Below are 16,575 nucleotides of genomic sequence, written 5' to 3' on the forward strand. Positions count from 1 at the left end.
TATTCTTAAATAACTGAAAACTTGACTAAGGTATAAGGTACGAAAAACAAAACAAATTTGACATCAAACAAGTTACCATGGCAACAAATCATGACTTTATTTGCATATTATGTTAAATTTCATGATATATTCCTTGTTGCTGAAATATATTTGTTTAGGGGCCAGCTGAAGGACGCCTCCGGGTGCGGGAATTTCTCGCTACATTGAAGACCTGTTGGTGACCATCTGCTGTTGTTTTTTATTTGGTCGGGTTGTTGTCTCTTTTACACATTCCCCATTTCCATTCTCAATTTTAATTTTTCATCAAATTTTAAATGAACTATGAATAATGGACGTACTTCAGCGCGGTATCCAAAGTATATTTTAGATTAAAAAAGTATGTGCGCACCCAAGAAACAACTTTATATTTGGTGAAATTATACCAATAGTTTAATAATAAATCTTCTATTAAATTATTTTGTTGTTTCTGGGCTGTGCAGGATGTTTCCACAACGGAAATAAAGACAGAAAACTGCATAAATTCTGTATTTTTTCATCTTTTTTGTGAAAACAGTACATATTATGACGTAATTGTGACGTCAAATGATAAAAAATCTTTATGTTTTTCATTTATATTTCTTGACCCGATGCATGATCATGCATTTTTAAACATTATGTGCCAATTTGAAATGGTTATCAAACATTTTATTTTCTTGAGCCAAAAAAACGGTGTTAATTTATCCATTCCACATTCAATATTATTCCTGCAAATAAGACACAGTTTATAAATAAATATGTTATATAACTTATCATGTTTTAGGGGGCTATCATTTGATTTTTATAGGGGGGGGGGGGGGAGGGGCTAGGATGAAAAATTTTGTCCTGCATTTTTTTTTTAGCTGTAATGTCTGTCCTGCCTTTTTATTTTTCACTCTAATCGGTCCTGCCTTTTTTTTTTTTTTTTTTTAGTTTAACCTGACTTTTTTTACCTGAATTGTCGTCCTGACTTTTTTTTTTTGCAAGTGTCACATCCTGCCTTTTTTTTTTACTCAAAACTCCTGTCCTGCCTATTTTTTTCAAATTTCCCCCCCCCCCCCCCCCCCATAAAAATCAAATTGGTAACTCCCTTAGCGACAAATATACACTAATTATTTTATTTTCTCTACACTTTTCAAAAGCAAAATATTAACGTTACAAGTTATCAACTGAGAAATTTCTAAATACAAAGGGCCATAAAAGTGCATCTAATCACCGTATTGTATAGGATCTGTAGCATAAATACTTCTGTGCATTTATAAGCTTTGAAATCAGTGTTTATTTATCGAATTTGATCCATTATTTACATAGATTTTGAATACTAAAGAAAACGCAAATCTGAAACGGACATAGTGGGACTCGGTCGGTGGTGGACACATATGTCTGCTTGGGACTCAGAGGGTTAATGCCTACTCTAACATCAACATTGTTGGGTTGATGTTTAGATAGACGAGTTGTATATACAGAATTTCGTTTAAGAAGGATGTTTTGGGTATATCATTGTTCAAAGTGAAAAAAGATGTCATGTCATTGGCTGAATTCACATTGTTTCGAACGTTGTGTTTAGTTTATTAAATGTTCAATCATGATCTTTTTTATGTTACTCTTTCTGAACAGTGTATTCTCCACGATGACAACATCTGTGTTTATGTTTATGGGTACTAGTGTCTATTTTTATAGAGCTCTGACGTAGTATAGATCGTCGCTGCGTTTTATCACCGGACAATATCGACTTGGCTGAAAAAGAAAATAATTGATTCATGTATTCAAAAAGTTCATAAAGGGCACACGATATTAACAACTATAGGTCACCGTACGGCCTTCAACAATGAGCAAAACCCATGTCGCATAGTCAGCTATAAAAGGCCCCGATAAGACACTGTAAAACAATTCAAACGAGAAAACTGTTGATAAGTTTGACCCAACTTTTCAAGTTAATAATTTATTTATTATCTTCCTGTTAGCTGATAATGAATTACAGGCTCCTGACTTAGGACAGGTACATACATACATAATGTGGCGGGGGTAAACATGTAAACGGGATACCAACCCTCCCCCTAACCTGGGACAGTGGTATAACAGTACAACACAAGAACGAAAAAAATACTTGTTTTATGACGCAAAATACGCAAATACAACCCGATAAATCGTGCATCTGGTTGTCTGTATATCGATATTTTACATATTAACTTATCGGTCGTCCAACTGACTATCCCTCTGCTTAGCTCTTACTATAATATCATATCACGGAATTGTGACGTCCAATACGTTGGCCAGCCTAAATAAGTTTGACCAGGACATATCAAGTCTTCTTTTGGTTTGCTGGTGAAATAATTGAAAGTTAACACTTTTTGCTATCATGCAAAATACGCAGATACAATCCGCTAATTATAAAAAAGAAGATGTGGTATGATTGCCAATGAGACAACTGTCCACAAGATCCCAAAATGACAAAAATTAACAACTATAGGTCACCGTACGGCCTTCATTAATGAGCCAATCCCATACCGCATAGTAAGCTATAAAAGTCCCCGAAATGACAATGTAAAACAATTTAAACGAGAAAACTAACGGCCTTATTTATATAAAAAAAATGAACGAAAAAACAAATATGTAACACATTAACATTAACTGAATTACAGGCTCCTGACTTAGGACAGGCACATACATACATAATGTGGCGGGGGTAAACATGTAAACGGGATACCAACCCTCCCCCTAACCTGTGACAGTGATATAACAGTACAACACAAGAACGAACTATAAAAATCAGTTGAAAAAGGAATCGGTTATATGTTTTGTCTACATATTTATACTGTAAAATATCAACTGCTCGACATAATATAAATTATGCCTTTTAAAAAACTTTGGGCTCGTTCGCTGGCTGTGTTCACCAACAAAAGCTTCATATTGTGACTTGCAGCTGATTTTTACAATATAAGAATGAATACCAAATTTCTCTCTAAACGTTACACATGAAGGTAAATTTTGTATAACATTTAAATTTACTATGTAAAAGTTAGCGCGTAAACACATTTATGCAATAATTGATATAGATTATATAGACATGGTTCTGTCTATTGTTGTTACTTATGTTGATCCCAAGATGTGTTTTGTTATTTGTTTGTTGGATTGCTGCCACAATTTTCAATGAACTTCTTTTATATATCACTGAAAGCTACATCTTTACTCCGTGAACAAATCATACTGTAACCCCTACTCCGACCTCAGTGGCGGAATGATATTTTTTTTATCATAAGGGGCCCTATGACTGCCCCTTCAGAGAGGCCCGCTTCAGCGATTTCCTGTACATACACTGTATATTTTTTTTAAACATAATTATCTATAGCGGATTGGGAAGCAAGTTATTGTAACTTATATTAATCTCTTTTCACTTTGCGGGTGCAATTGCTGCCTTGTAGCGGCATTAGTCTGCTCATTTTCGAAATCTACAAGTAAGGAACGCCATGACTGTCTTCTGATGTTGATTGTTTAATATGTTCGGTGCTTTATGCATTATGTTCAGTAGTATGTATATAATGTTCAGTAGTTATTACATTATGTTCAGTAGTTTTGACATTATGTTCGGTGCTTTGGTTATTATGTTCAGTAGTTTCATTATTATATGCAGTGGTATTTAAATTATGTTCGGTACTTCTGACGTTATATTCAGTACATTTTTCATTATGTTCAGTACTTTCGACACTTATGTTCAGTAGATTCAATATTATTTGCAGTACATTATGTAATACCTTCAGTAGTCCCGCTTTCTTTATATTCAGTAGATTATTCATTATGTTCAGTAAAAGCATTGGTATTATATTCGGTTCGTTCAACTTTATGTTCAGTGGTTTTATCATTATGATGATTTAGTAAAAGTCGGGAAGTCAATAACGGAAATTGTCGGAAAAAAAACGAACGCGGGTCCACAGGCGGATCAAGGGGGTTCTGGTCCCTCCTTTTGTGCAAAAAAAAATGGTTGATTAGAGAGCCGTTGTGTAGTGGTTAGTGCATCGGACTACTAACACAAAGGTTTCTGGTTCGATTTCCGTTCCGGGATGAAAATTTCTGGGAATGAATTTTCGGCTCTCCCTTGACACCATTAGCGAGTATGGTCTTGCGGAAACGATGATAGTCCGTCGGAAGGGGACGATACATGGCTGAGTGGCCCGTGTTAAGAGAGAGCCAAATATCTTGTACGTAAAAGACACCCTTGATCCGCCTGTGGACCCCGTTGTCCAGACCCTTTTATAGTTAATTCCACGCACTTACCAATATCCGTAAACAACCTTTGAACATTATCTCCTGTTTTGGCTGATACTTCCATGAAATAAATCTTCTCTTCATCACAAAAACTTTCAACTTCCTGGAAATAAAGCACAAGGTCATGTTTCTCTCTGACGCCATTACACTAATTCCATCAGATGCTTGATGTGTACTGATTGATAACTTAGTTTTTGGATATATAGTTTTGTATTAGTTGTTATTGGCTTTTAACTAGCTGTCAGTAACTGCTAGTACTCTCAGATCTGTACTTAGTGTCTTTTTGTTGTGGAGATGTATAAGTATCCGTCCACGTCCATGAACTCTGTGTTTTTGTTAGATGTATTTCTATTTGTATCCATATGATGAGTTATACTTTTTTTTATAGATTGTTCTAATGTTGTACTGTGACACCCTTGTCACAGATTAAAGGGGGGGGGGGGGGTGGGGGCACCATCCCGCCACATTCTGTATATGCCTGTCCTAAGTCAGGAGCCTGTAATTCAGTGGTTGTCGTTTGTTGCTGTGTAACATATTTGCATTTCTTTCATTATTTTGTTCATGAATTAGGCCGTTTGTTTTCATTTCTCGTTTGAATTGTTTCACATACATTTGTCAGTCAGGGCCTTTTATAGCTGACTATGCGGTATGGGCTTTGCTCATTGTTTAAGGCAGTACGGTGACCTAGTTGTTAATTTCTGTGTTATGTGGTTCTTTGTGAAGAGTTGTCTCAATGGCAATCATACCTAATCTTCACTTTACAGCTATCTTCTTCTAAAAAATAATTTTGCAATATAATCATTTTTCTATCTGCTGTTTTCATTCTATCTTTAAAAATATAGTTGAACCTGTGACTCCTTCTAAACCAATCAAGTTAGTTAATACACATAATAATAATATCATGGAGTATAAATATTGAATATTTAGTGTCTCGTTTATCCTATTAAAATCTTAGGAAAATTATGTTAACTTAATGCTATAACAAATCAGCATGTGTCCGTTTTACTTTATATTTTACGTTTTCTTAACATGCGCATTCGGATCCACCATTACATTGTCAATCCGCAGTGCTGAAATTATCATATTATTTTCTAACCTTTTCTGAAACTTCCCGACTTGCTTCGAGGTCTAGTTTATTGCCAATAATTGCTATTTTTAGTCCCTGTGGTCCGTTGTCTCGTAAGAAACCAAGCCAGAAATGCACACCTTTAAATGACGCCTATAAATAAAAGCATGGATTAATTACAGCTCATTTCCTAATACATGTACAGCAAGACTTTGGTAAGCTAGCTTGCTTTGTTTGTATATTGTACAACAGTAATTTAGATAACGTCCAATTGAATTTAACTAATATTTACAGGTTTAAGTTTGCCTATATTTATTTTTTTGAAGATGTCAATCTTGAGTACAAAGCTTGGGTAAACGTTTATACAAACAAGGCAAACCAGTCTACCAATGTTTTACTCTACACGCTGTAGGAAATTAGCTGTAAGTCTTTACAACTTTCTATTGTTAATTACAGTTACACTGCGTCAAATAATACTATTGAAATTTCGTTATGTTATCATTAATCGTTTCTACGATATGTCACGTGAACGAGTTCATTTATTGGCATTATGTTTTCTGGTCTGTGTGTCCGTTCGTCCGTCCGTCTGTCCCGCTTCAGGTAAAAGTTTTTGGTCGAGGTAGTTTTTGATGAAGTTGAAGTCCAATCAACTTAAAACTTAGTAAACATGCATGTGTCCTATGATATGATCTTTCTGATCTTAATGCCAAATTAGAGATTTTACCCCATTTTCACAGTCCACTGAACATAGAAAATGATATTGCGGATGGGGCATCCGTGTACTATGGACACATTCTTGTTGTCCATAATTCAACGTTTTTAAATAAAAGGAACAACACAGTTAACCGTAGAGTTCATGAGGGTCCTTCACTGCCTATTCGCTAGCGGAGGGGTCATTTAGTTTAACCCTTTGAATGTCCGTCTGTCCGTACGTCCGTACGTACATGTACGTCAACAAAATGTTTTCTGTTCTCCAGTTATAGTTTGCCTCAATCAAGTGTTATGAAACTTATACACAATCCATTGTTTTGTTTTATTTCTTATATGTTAGTACCACTATAATCTCTTTCATCTTTATCTTTTCCTATTTTATATTTTCTTGTGTGTTTTTTTATCCGTTATTCTTGTATGTTTTGATGACATGACTAATTGCATTGATAATGAATGCTCTCATATGTCAATTCAGTATTGCCAGAATTTTATGAAACTTATATCAGAGGTTTATATCAGCAATATGACAAAGACACTTTTAAGATTGGGAACTCATTGGGGGGGGGGGGGGGGGGGGGGGTGGTTCTGATCCCGGATCCCGTTTACTGGTTTGTCAGATTCTCGTATCCCGCTTACACTATGTACGTGAGCAAGTCTCATTTTTTGTAATTTCCCGTGTCTCGCTTGACTTCATTTCCTGTTTTCACGGCACAATAATTTGACTTTCACGTGTCACGCTTACAAAAAATCAGCAATCCCGCGTCACGCTTAGACCCCAATGAGACCCGCTTAGAATAATTAAGTGATGATCAAACATAATGTGTAAAATAGTTGTAAATATCAATTATAATGTAAATTACAAATGCATTTGCTTTGAAGTTTGGTTTCTCTACTACGATATTTTAGCTTTTTTTTTAGTTATTGCCCTTGTACCTTGGCTAGATAAAATATATGCTACGCGGGGGACGTTGGAACTCTGTTCTTTTACATATTAATTAGTTTTTATTGACAAATTTGTGTAGGCAACCGTACGGATTTCAACATGAAAAAACCCCATACCGTAAAGTCGACTATAAAAGGACACCGACAAGAAAAATGTAAAACAATTAAACGAGAAAAAACTAACGGCCTAATTTATAATAATTCAATTCTGAAATATAAAAAACTAAAACTCGGTAAACCTCGCCGTACTTCTGAAGTTTTAAAATCTAGACTTTCTGTTGTCAGGTCATTAAAGATTGCATATTTTGGCGTTAATATTGATTCACTTATAGGGTCTTTGCATCGGAACTAAACACATTCATTTAAAAACCAGATGTTGGCATGACACGGGTTATGTTCTTCTCATATATGTTATGATGGTATGATACTACACCCCTTACGGGAAGGATTGTACCTGATATTCATATGATGAAGACATAATCTTTCAATCAGTTCAATTGAAGTCTGGAGCTGGCATGTCAGTTAACTGCAAGTAGTCTGTTGTTATTTATGTATCAGTGATTTTCCTGGTGTTTAGGGGAAGGGTCCTGGGGCCCATGCAATTGGGAAAAAAATTATGGTTTGGGAAAAATATGATTGGTCTTTACGACGGCGGGCACACGGCGTAAGGCGTGTGCGCCTCGCTAGGGGGTTTGGGGGCATGCTCCCCCAAGAAAATTTTGAAAATTAGGTGCAAAATCCTGCATTCTGAGAAGGATTAACTGCATGAATTGCCTACAAAATAAGCTATCTTTTTAAGGAAAAGGATTAAAAATAAAAGTTGAATGTGTCTGAGGACACATTTGCATGCACGCAAGCTTTGTAACTTTACTCTTGAAAGGTAAAATTCAACCTTTCCGTTCTGATTCTATTTATAATTATGAGAATCTATAGAAATTCTAAAAAGACACATTTGAAATCTGAAGCATTTATTTTTTAGTTTTATTTAAAATTCCAAGTTTTCCTTCATGTTTATTTTTAAACATGTCAACTAGTTGTTCCAGTTCTGTATCTGAGAGTCGGTCTTTTCCTTCTTTCACTTGTTTCATCAGAAGGAAGTAGAAACGACTTTTTGAATCCAAAAGCTTCCAGCTTCCGGCATTTACTACCGTCCGCCGCCTTTAGCTTCTTTGTGTAATATTTGGAAAAAATTTTATGAGACATGATCTACGTTCATTTTGTTTACATTATGTCTCATTTTTTTGCTTTGTCATTGAATTATTCATTCGGATGTTTCAAGCGCAAACGTGACCAGAATATCATAGATTGCAATGCAATCCAAAAAAGATTGCAAACCAATCATCGTCTTAAGTGAACGATAATGATAACTCCCGAAATACCCCGAACGCTCAGAGATTTGTCAACAAAATAATACACGATACGGAGATACGACAATAACAAAATCTCGCGACGATGTCCATATACGATTGGGAATTTTAGAGCTGAAAATTGGGAAAAAAAGAGCATATTTCTCTTTGGGAATGGGGCCGAAATTCGGCCCCAAAATGAGGGTTGGAAAATCACTGTGTATTATTGTCATTTTGTTTATTTTCTTTGGTTACACCTTCTGACATCAGACTCGGACTTCTCTTGAACTGAATTTTAATGTGCGTATTGTTATGCGTTTTCTTTTCTACATTGGCTAGAGGTATAGGGGGAGGGTTGAGATCTCATAAACATGTTTAACCGCATTGTTGCGTCTGTTCCAAGTCAGGAGCCTCTGGCCTTTGTTAGTCTTGTATTATTTTTAATTTTAGTTTCTTGTGTACAATTTGGAGTTTAGTATGGCGTTCATTATCACTGAACTATTATATATATATTGTTTAGGGGCCAGCTGAAGGACGCCTCCAGGTGCGGGAATTTTTCGCTGCATTGAAGACCTGTTGGTGACCTTCTGCTGTTGTCTGTTCTTCTATGGTCGGGTTGTTGTCTTTTTGACACATTCCCCATTTCCATTCTCAATTTTATTTCCTTTGAATTCGTAGCGCCGGATTCACCTAAGGATTGATGAAAGCTTACCTTTGATGTGATATCATACACAATAATGGCAGCCTCGGATCCACGGAGGTACATTGGTATAAGACTTCGGTATCGTTCCTGACCGGCGGTGTCCCAAATCTGGAACGCTATCTTCTCTCCATTGAAATCGAGGGAATTTGCGAAGAAACTAGCTGAAAATGCATCGATTGTTTGTTTATTGATTATCGTTAATGTGATATATTAACAGGGTTGAGTTCAATATCGTAGCAGCTACGTAGCTGCTATCAATATCTATGTAACAACTAGTCTATAGCTACACGTTCAATAGTCAAAATCTACGTAGCACTACGTAGCTGCTACGATATTGAACTCAACCCTGTTCATTCGGCAACAACCGATATCATGAAGAAAATATAAAAAAGAAGATGTGGTATGATTGCCAATGAGACAACTCTCCACAAGAGACCAAAATGACACAAAATTAACAACTATAGGTCGCCGTACATCCTTCAACAATGAGCAAAGCCCATAACGCATAGTCAGCTATAAAAGGCCCCGAATTAACAATTTAACGATTTTTTTTCACAAAGAAGACTACACTTGTCATTTCATCATATACCTTCAACACACCCATTGCATTAAAGATTGCCAACCGCAAGGGTATAATAGACTTTTATCCTTAAGAATGTAAAATCAAACCCCTTTTATTTGGTTATGTTCATTTATAGTCGGTTAAAACATGTCCTATGTTAATTTGTTTGAATAAAAATGATTAATCAGATTTAAGATAAAGATGCAATATATTTGATGTACGCTTTCAAAATCATTTCTAAGAAAGAAAGGCGAGCATTTGTTTGTTTATGACCTTACCTGCAATAGTGCTCTGGTACTTTTCTTTGAACTGATCCCGCGTGAATCGTAGGGCAACGGAAGTCTTGCCAACGTTGAAATCTCCTATAATAACTGTTTTTGCTCTGTGGACGGAACTCTGTGCTAGTTGATTGCTGAATCGGTCAACCATATCAAAACTGATTTCTGTACTGAAAGAGTTTAATACGTCGATACATGAATAGGAAAATGGACGAATAAATAAATAAATAAATAAATAGATAGATAGATAAATAAATAAATGAAGGGGAAAATTTTTTATACATCTTTTAACTTCTCATTTATATGGAACTTCAGTGGCGGATCCAGGGGGGTTCCGGGGGGGGGTCTAACCCCCCTTTTTTTGGCCGATCAATGCATTTGAATGGGAGCATATAGTTGGACCCCCCCTTTTACTCTGGGTTGGGACCCCCCCTTTTTTAAAATGGCTGGATCCGCGCCTGAACTTAATTAAAGCTTGATTTTGTACACATCTACTTCTAGTTCTACGAAACACAGTTATTAATATACACTATAGTAGCACTGAAATAAACTCATCATAGATACCAGGACTAAATTTTGTGTATACGCCAGACGCGCGTTTCGTCTACAAAAGACTCATCAGTGACGCTCGAATCCAAAAAGGTTAAAAAGGCCAAATAAAGTACGAAGTTGAAGAGCATTGAGGACCAAAATTCCTAAAAGTTTTGCCAAATCCAGCTAAGGTAATCTATGCATGAGGTAGAAAAGCCTTAGTATTTCAAAAATTCAAAATTTTGTAAACAGTTAATTTATAAATATATACAATATCAATGATAATTCATGTCAGCACACAAAGTGCTATTGTTTGTTGTTTTCTTTTTCTTTGTACTATGTTGGTGTTATCCATCACCAGTGTAAATCGTCGATACAAGAGGTAGCGTTGTTAACACCTAGCAACACATTAACTAAAGCTGATAAGGATATTTTGAACTTGTTATTATAGGTGTTAATTCTGCTCCGTATTGAAGGCGTACTTGCACGGAGATGAAGAACCGCAATACAGTGCATAGATTTGAGTCATGAATAAATACACATGTTGTCATCTTCCATAGTTTAATGGATAAAAATCTTGGCTTTTTATTTTAAATCCGCACCTGATTAATAAAGTCAGGTTTAGATTTTTTCTAACATTTTTTAGTTTGTTTAAAAATTAGTTGCACAAGTTAAAATATTGTATAAAATATCCGAATTAAGTCCATATTTACAGACAAATAGGATATGCAAAATCTGAAGTCTTCTCGAAAAATATATGTTGTTGTTCCTGCAGATAAAGCTTCAAACAATATTATCTATTCAATGCTAATCCTATTACTACAAACCGTGTCTTATAAAAGAATTAATGAGTATTTAATGATCATTAAAGCAGAAGAAATAACTTGTTTTTGTTAGAAACATAAAATCTATCAAAATCTTCGATTTTTCCACATTATCCCCATACCACATGAAAAATTGAAATATCGCCTGAAAGAAATATTCCACAATGCTTTCCTCCAAACAAACTGGTTCTATACGGTAAACATTTATTGTTTTGGGGTATATAAGTCTGCATATTGAGTTAAAATGAGACTGAGAAAAAAAAAATGCCACACAAAAGAACGCGTGATCAGTATGATGGAGTTTCCCATTGACAACACTTGTTTAATTTGGAGGTAGAACGTTCTACAAGTTATTGGTTTTCAAATGGGAACCAACTATGCCACTCTCCTGGCCTACCTTTTCTTATTTTCATGATTCGTTCTTTTTTCGGGCTCTTGTAAAAACACAAAGATCGAAGAAGTTAGTTCATATGATTAAAAAATACTTGTAAATTATTAAATGATGTGGGTTTTTGTTTAAACATTCAAAACTTTTTTATTGGGTCCAATTAAAATATACTCCAGAACAAGATTAAAAAATCAAAGATACAGCTTCCTCCGTCATAATTCTAGACATTCACATCGAACTTGACAACAGCGGTCATGTCAGTACCATAATCTGTGGCAAACGAGACGATTTCGTTTTTTAACAAGAATGTGTCCCCAGTACACGGTTGTCCCATCTGCACTATCATTTTCCATGTTTAGTGGAACGTGATAGCGGTGTAAAAACTCTAATTTGGCATTAAAATTAGAAAGATCATATGATAGGGAACATGCGTACTAAGTTTCAAGTTGATTGGACTTCAACTGCATCAAAAACTACCTCAACCAAAAAAGACGAACGAACGGACGAAAGGGCGCGTACAGACCAGAAAAATGCCCATAAATGGGGCATAAAAAAATTCGCACATCGGCAGCAATATTAACAAGCTTCACTCGAGTATGGAGTATACGTTTCTCAACTCACACGATAGTCAAGAGCTCGGATTTTGAACAATATCACGTCAGGTTTTTTTTTTACTATGAAGCAGTTTCATTATTGGTGAATTTTTATGTTTTACATATGGGAGAAATCGACCCAAAGTGATCCGAAATATTTATCACCGCAAGTGTTCACAAGAATATACACTTAATTCCAAGTTTGGGAAAAAACAATAAATGAACAATACCTATACCACATTCTGTATCGTTCGATTTTGTGTAAATCAGAATTCATAGGCGGATCCAGTGGGGGGGGGGGAGCTGAGTGAACCACCCGTTTTTTGGGAAAATTTGGTTGATTATATAGGGAATCACTAAAGCAAGGCTGGAGCGAGCCACGCTAATATCAGTCACATGAAAAGATCTGGATCCGCCACTGGAATTAACAAGTGAGGTCGTACTACAAATTCTGTCATACATTTTAAAAAGACATACTGAAAATAAAGTTACAAAGATTTTTATAACAGACGTAAATTTATAATTCCTGTTACCTTACCTTTACCTTTTCTGTAACTCCCTCTTATATCAGGAGAACCACCAATACTCCAGATCGGCGTAAAATCCCTTATAAATTCTATGAATGAATGAGATAACCTTAATGGTGATAACGAATTAGATAATCTTAATGGTGATAATGAATCAGATAACCTTAATGGTGATAATGAATCAGATAACGTTTATGGTGATAATGAATTAGATAATCTTAATGGTGATAATGATTAAGATAACCTTAATGGTGATAATGATTAAGATAACCTTAATGGTGATAATGAATCAGATAACGTTTATGGTGATAATGAATTAGATAATCTTAATGGTGATAATGATTAAGATAACCTTAATGGTGATAATGAATCAGATAACCTTTATGGTGATAATGAATTCTCCTTAATGGTGATAATGAATAAGATAACCTAAATGGTGATAATGAATTAGATAACCTAAATGGTGATAATGAATCAGATAACCTTTATGGTGATAATGAATTAGATAATCTTAATGGTGATAATGAATTAGATAACCTTAATGGTGATAATGAATTAGATAACCTTAATGGTGATAATGAATTTGATAACCTTAATGGTGATAATGATTTAGATAACCTTAATGGTGATAATGATTAAGCTAACCTTCCTTAATGGTGATAATGAATCAGATAACCTTTATGGTGATAATGAATTAGATAATTTTAATGGTGATAATGAATTAGATAACCTTAATGGTGATAATGAATTAGATAACCTTAATGGTGATAATGAATCAGATAACCTTAATGGTGATAATGAATCAGATAATCTTAATGGTGATAATGATTAAGATAACCTTAATGGTGATAATGAATTAGCCTTAATGGTGATAAGGCATTAGATAACCTAAATGGTGATAATGAATTAGATAACCTTAATGGTGATAATGAATTAGATAACCTTAATGGTGATAATGAATCAGATAATCTTAATGGTGATAATGATTAAGATAACCTTAATGGTGATAATGAATTAGCCTTAATGGTGATAATGCATTAGATAACCTAAATGGTGATAATGAATTAGATAACCTAAGTCCTTAATGGTGATAATGAATCAGATAGCCTTTATGGTGATAATAAATTATATAACCTTAATGATGATAAATGAATTAGATAACCTCAACGGTGATCTGGCGAAATAATAAAACACAAATGTATAATTTTGATCGTGGAAAAAAAATCAACGTTAAATAAATTAAATCTTCTATCTTATCTACATTTCTACTAGCTGCGGAATCGTAACTCTTACGGTCCTTTTTATTTATTTTTTATTTTGCGGATCATACATCTATGGTCCGCAAATAGTGAAAAAATTACTAAGAACTACAGTTCCGCAGCTAATTTCTACTTACCTGACTTGCGCAGTATTTTCATAAACAATTGTTAGTACTGGTTTCCATTTTAGATATGAAATAATAATATTTTAAAATTGTGTATTAAAGAAACTTCCCACAACAGAACATATTTTATTAAGTTTCCCGAATATATACATATTAACCACGATATCCCTATAATCCGGAACATGGACCCGGAAGTAATCCATGTAAATATTGTCAAGGACGCACCTTCACTTTAATTATTTTCGATTACACTTAAAATTTAATTTGAAATTATTGATTTGTAGTTAAAGTTTATTTTTTTTAAAGCATGTCTCATTGACCATGAAACTACATCTCCTTTTTTATATAACTGATGAAAGAGGAGAGAAAAGAGGGACGAAAGATACCAGGGGGAGAATCAAGCTCATATATAGAAAATAAACTGACAACGCCATGGCTTAAAATTAAAAAGACAAACAGACAAATAAAAGTACAGAAGACACAACATAGAAAATTAAAAACTAAGCAACACGAACCCCACCAAAAACTTGTGGTGATCTCAGGTGCTCCGGAAGGGTAAGCAGATCCTGCTCCACATGTTGCACCCGTCCTTTTGCTCATGTTATTATTCTCTTTTCTGCCGTTAACTCGAATAATACAGCGCCCTCTTTTAAAGTAAGTGTCCTCAATTAAGTGACCGTAAGGAATACAAATTATAACAACTGAATTATTCGGGTTAATAATCAGTTTTCTGATAACTCGAATAATACAGCGCATTTGTACGGTAAGTGATCGTTGTGCGAGGAATATATTGCGACTGGATTATTATATACATTATTATACAGCGCACTCTTTCATGTAGTGATCGTAGCAAGCGGAATATATAACGACTGTCATGGATTATTCATAATATGTAGAGCCCATAGATAGTTAGACAGACGTGTGCTCTCTCCTGTCTCGCTACTTTACGCTCGATTTATTTCAATTTGGTTAGAGTAATATTTTGAGAGCATTTTCTGAAATGAAAATTAAAAACAAGGTATTGCTTACTCACTTACTCACATTCAAATATGTCGTTCATGCTGTAACAAACAAAAAACTTACAGGGCGAGAAATATTCTTTTTTATAAAAATACACATAACATTCTTGTTCCAGATTTATATAAACTAGAGTATTATCATCTCCAATCCGTTATTAGAAATATCCGGGTTTCGGTGAAAGCTAGAACGAGTGTTTTTGTCAAAATACACTGTGTGTATTGTACCACAAGGATAGATACTTAAAAATCAAATAACTTTCTCATCCTTTAACATTTCCGTCAACTATGACGAATGACCGTGAATGATGTCCATTTGTCAGTAACTATGTGGCACTCGGATGTGCTTTTGGGACGCTCAGTGAAGTACGATCATGATGTCAACGCACCATGAAGTGCGATGATCTTCACTGAAGTGTGATGTTTTATTAGCTGAAGTCGGCGATGTTTACCAATGACGCGTCAGTGGCAGATCCAGGGTGAAGGTTCCTGGGGTTGGAACCCTCCCTTTATTTTGGAGTATCAAGGCATTTGAATGGGGAAATATAGTTGAAACCCCCCTTTGTCCTGGGTTGGGACCCCCCTTTTTTTAAATAGCTGGATCTGCCCCTGCGCGTTATGGCTAGTGTAAATCTACTGTACAGCTGTCCAATTATTACGAGAAGTAGATATTTTGGAGAAAAGAGGGCGGTGGGGGTATAATATTCTGCTCAACATATGTGGTGTTCAAAGCTTATAATATTACCTGCCTTTTAGTGTGAAGAAAGGGAAACTCAAAATCCTTTTAAAATCAATTAAGGAGGATCACAAAAACACTCGTTTCTCGGAACTCAAATTTTAGAAACTTAAGGATTTGTCAGTTAAAGTTCCAAAGATCTTTTAGAGTACACACAATCTAACTCTCTTTCGTCTTGCAATAGTATTAAAACTTTTTGTTTTTTCTACACTTTACACAGGTATTCCACATTCCAAACTAAAAGACAAATTGAAAGAGTTGGTATTGCTTTGTTTCATAAAAAAAGAATGTCCAACGTAGATACAAGTATCTTGTCTTAGGGAGGGATAAATCCTACTCTGTAAAGGATCGTCCTGATTCAAACAAAAAAAATCTCTGAAACTGACATTATTAAGATGCTTCATACAGGAACGTCTTAGGAAGAAAGATAAGGAGTTAGCAATATCCTTTAACTCTACTTTCCGCTATATAGATGACGTTCTTTCACTAAATAATTCAAAATTTGGTGACTATGTTGAACGCATCTATCCCATCAAACTAGAGACAAAGGATACAACAAATACAGTTAAGTCGGCCTCATATCTTGACTTACATGTAGAAATTGACAATGAGGGTCGGTTGAAAAAACTTAATTTACGACAAAAGTTCCAATTGTGAACTTTCCATTTCTAAGTAGCAACATTCCAGCAG

The 16,575-nt window shown here is 34.9% G+C and overlaps 1 protein-coding gene across 3 annotated transcripts; it reads right to left on the bottom strand.

Annotated features, from left to right (window-relative positions):
• Positions 1–1,549: 1,549 nt before the first annotated feature.
• Positions 1,550–15,345, bottom strand: LOC143059821 (uncharacterized). Of its 3 annotated transcripts, none has more exons than XM_076233392.1 (6): positions 15,217–15,345; positions 9,887–10,056; positions 9,056–9,207; positions 5,375–5,497; positions 4,288–4,381; positions 1,550–1,752 (listed from the first exon to the last, which is right to left on the bottom strand). In XM_076233392.1, exons 2-6 carry the CDS (start codon positions 10,035–10,037, stop codon positions 1,616–1,618), a joined length of 657 nt encoding a protein of 218 aa, XP_076089507.1. In that variant the 5' UTR covers positions 10,038–10,056; positions 15,217–15,345; the 3' UTR covers positions 1,550–1,615. The 3 variants fall into 3 exon arrangements, with proteins under 3 accessions (XP_076089507.1, XP_076089506.1, XP_076089508.1); XM_076233391.1 differs by lacking the exon at positions 15,217–15,345 and adding an exon at positions 14,146–14,329; XM_076233393.1 differs by lacking the exon at positions 15,217–15,345 and adding an exon at positions 12,761–12,783.
• Positions 15,346–16,575: the final 1,230 nt, after the last annotated feature.

Source organism: Mytilus galloprovincialis, chromosome 14 (assembly GCF_965363235.1).
Source record: "Mytilus galloprovincialis chromosome 14, xbMytGall1.hap1.1, whole genome shotgun sequence".
NCBI lineage: Eukaryota > Metazoa > Mollusca > Bivalvia > Mytilida > Mytilidae > Mytilus > Mytilus galloprovincialis.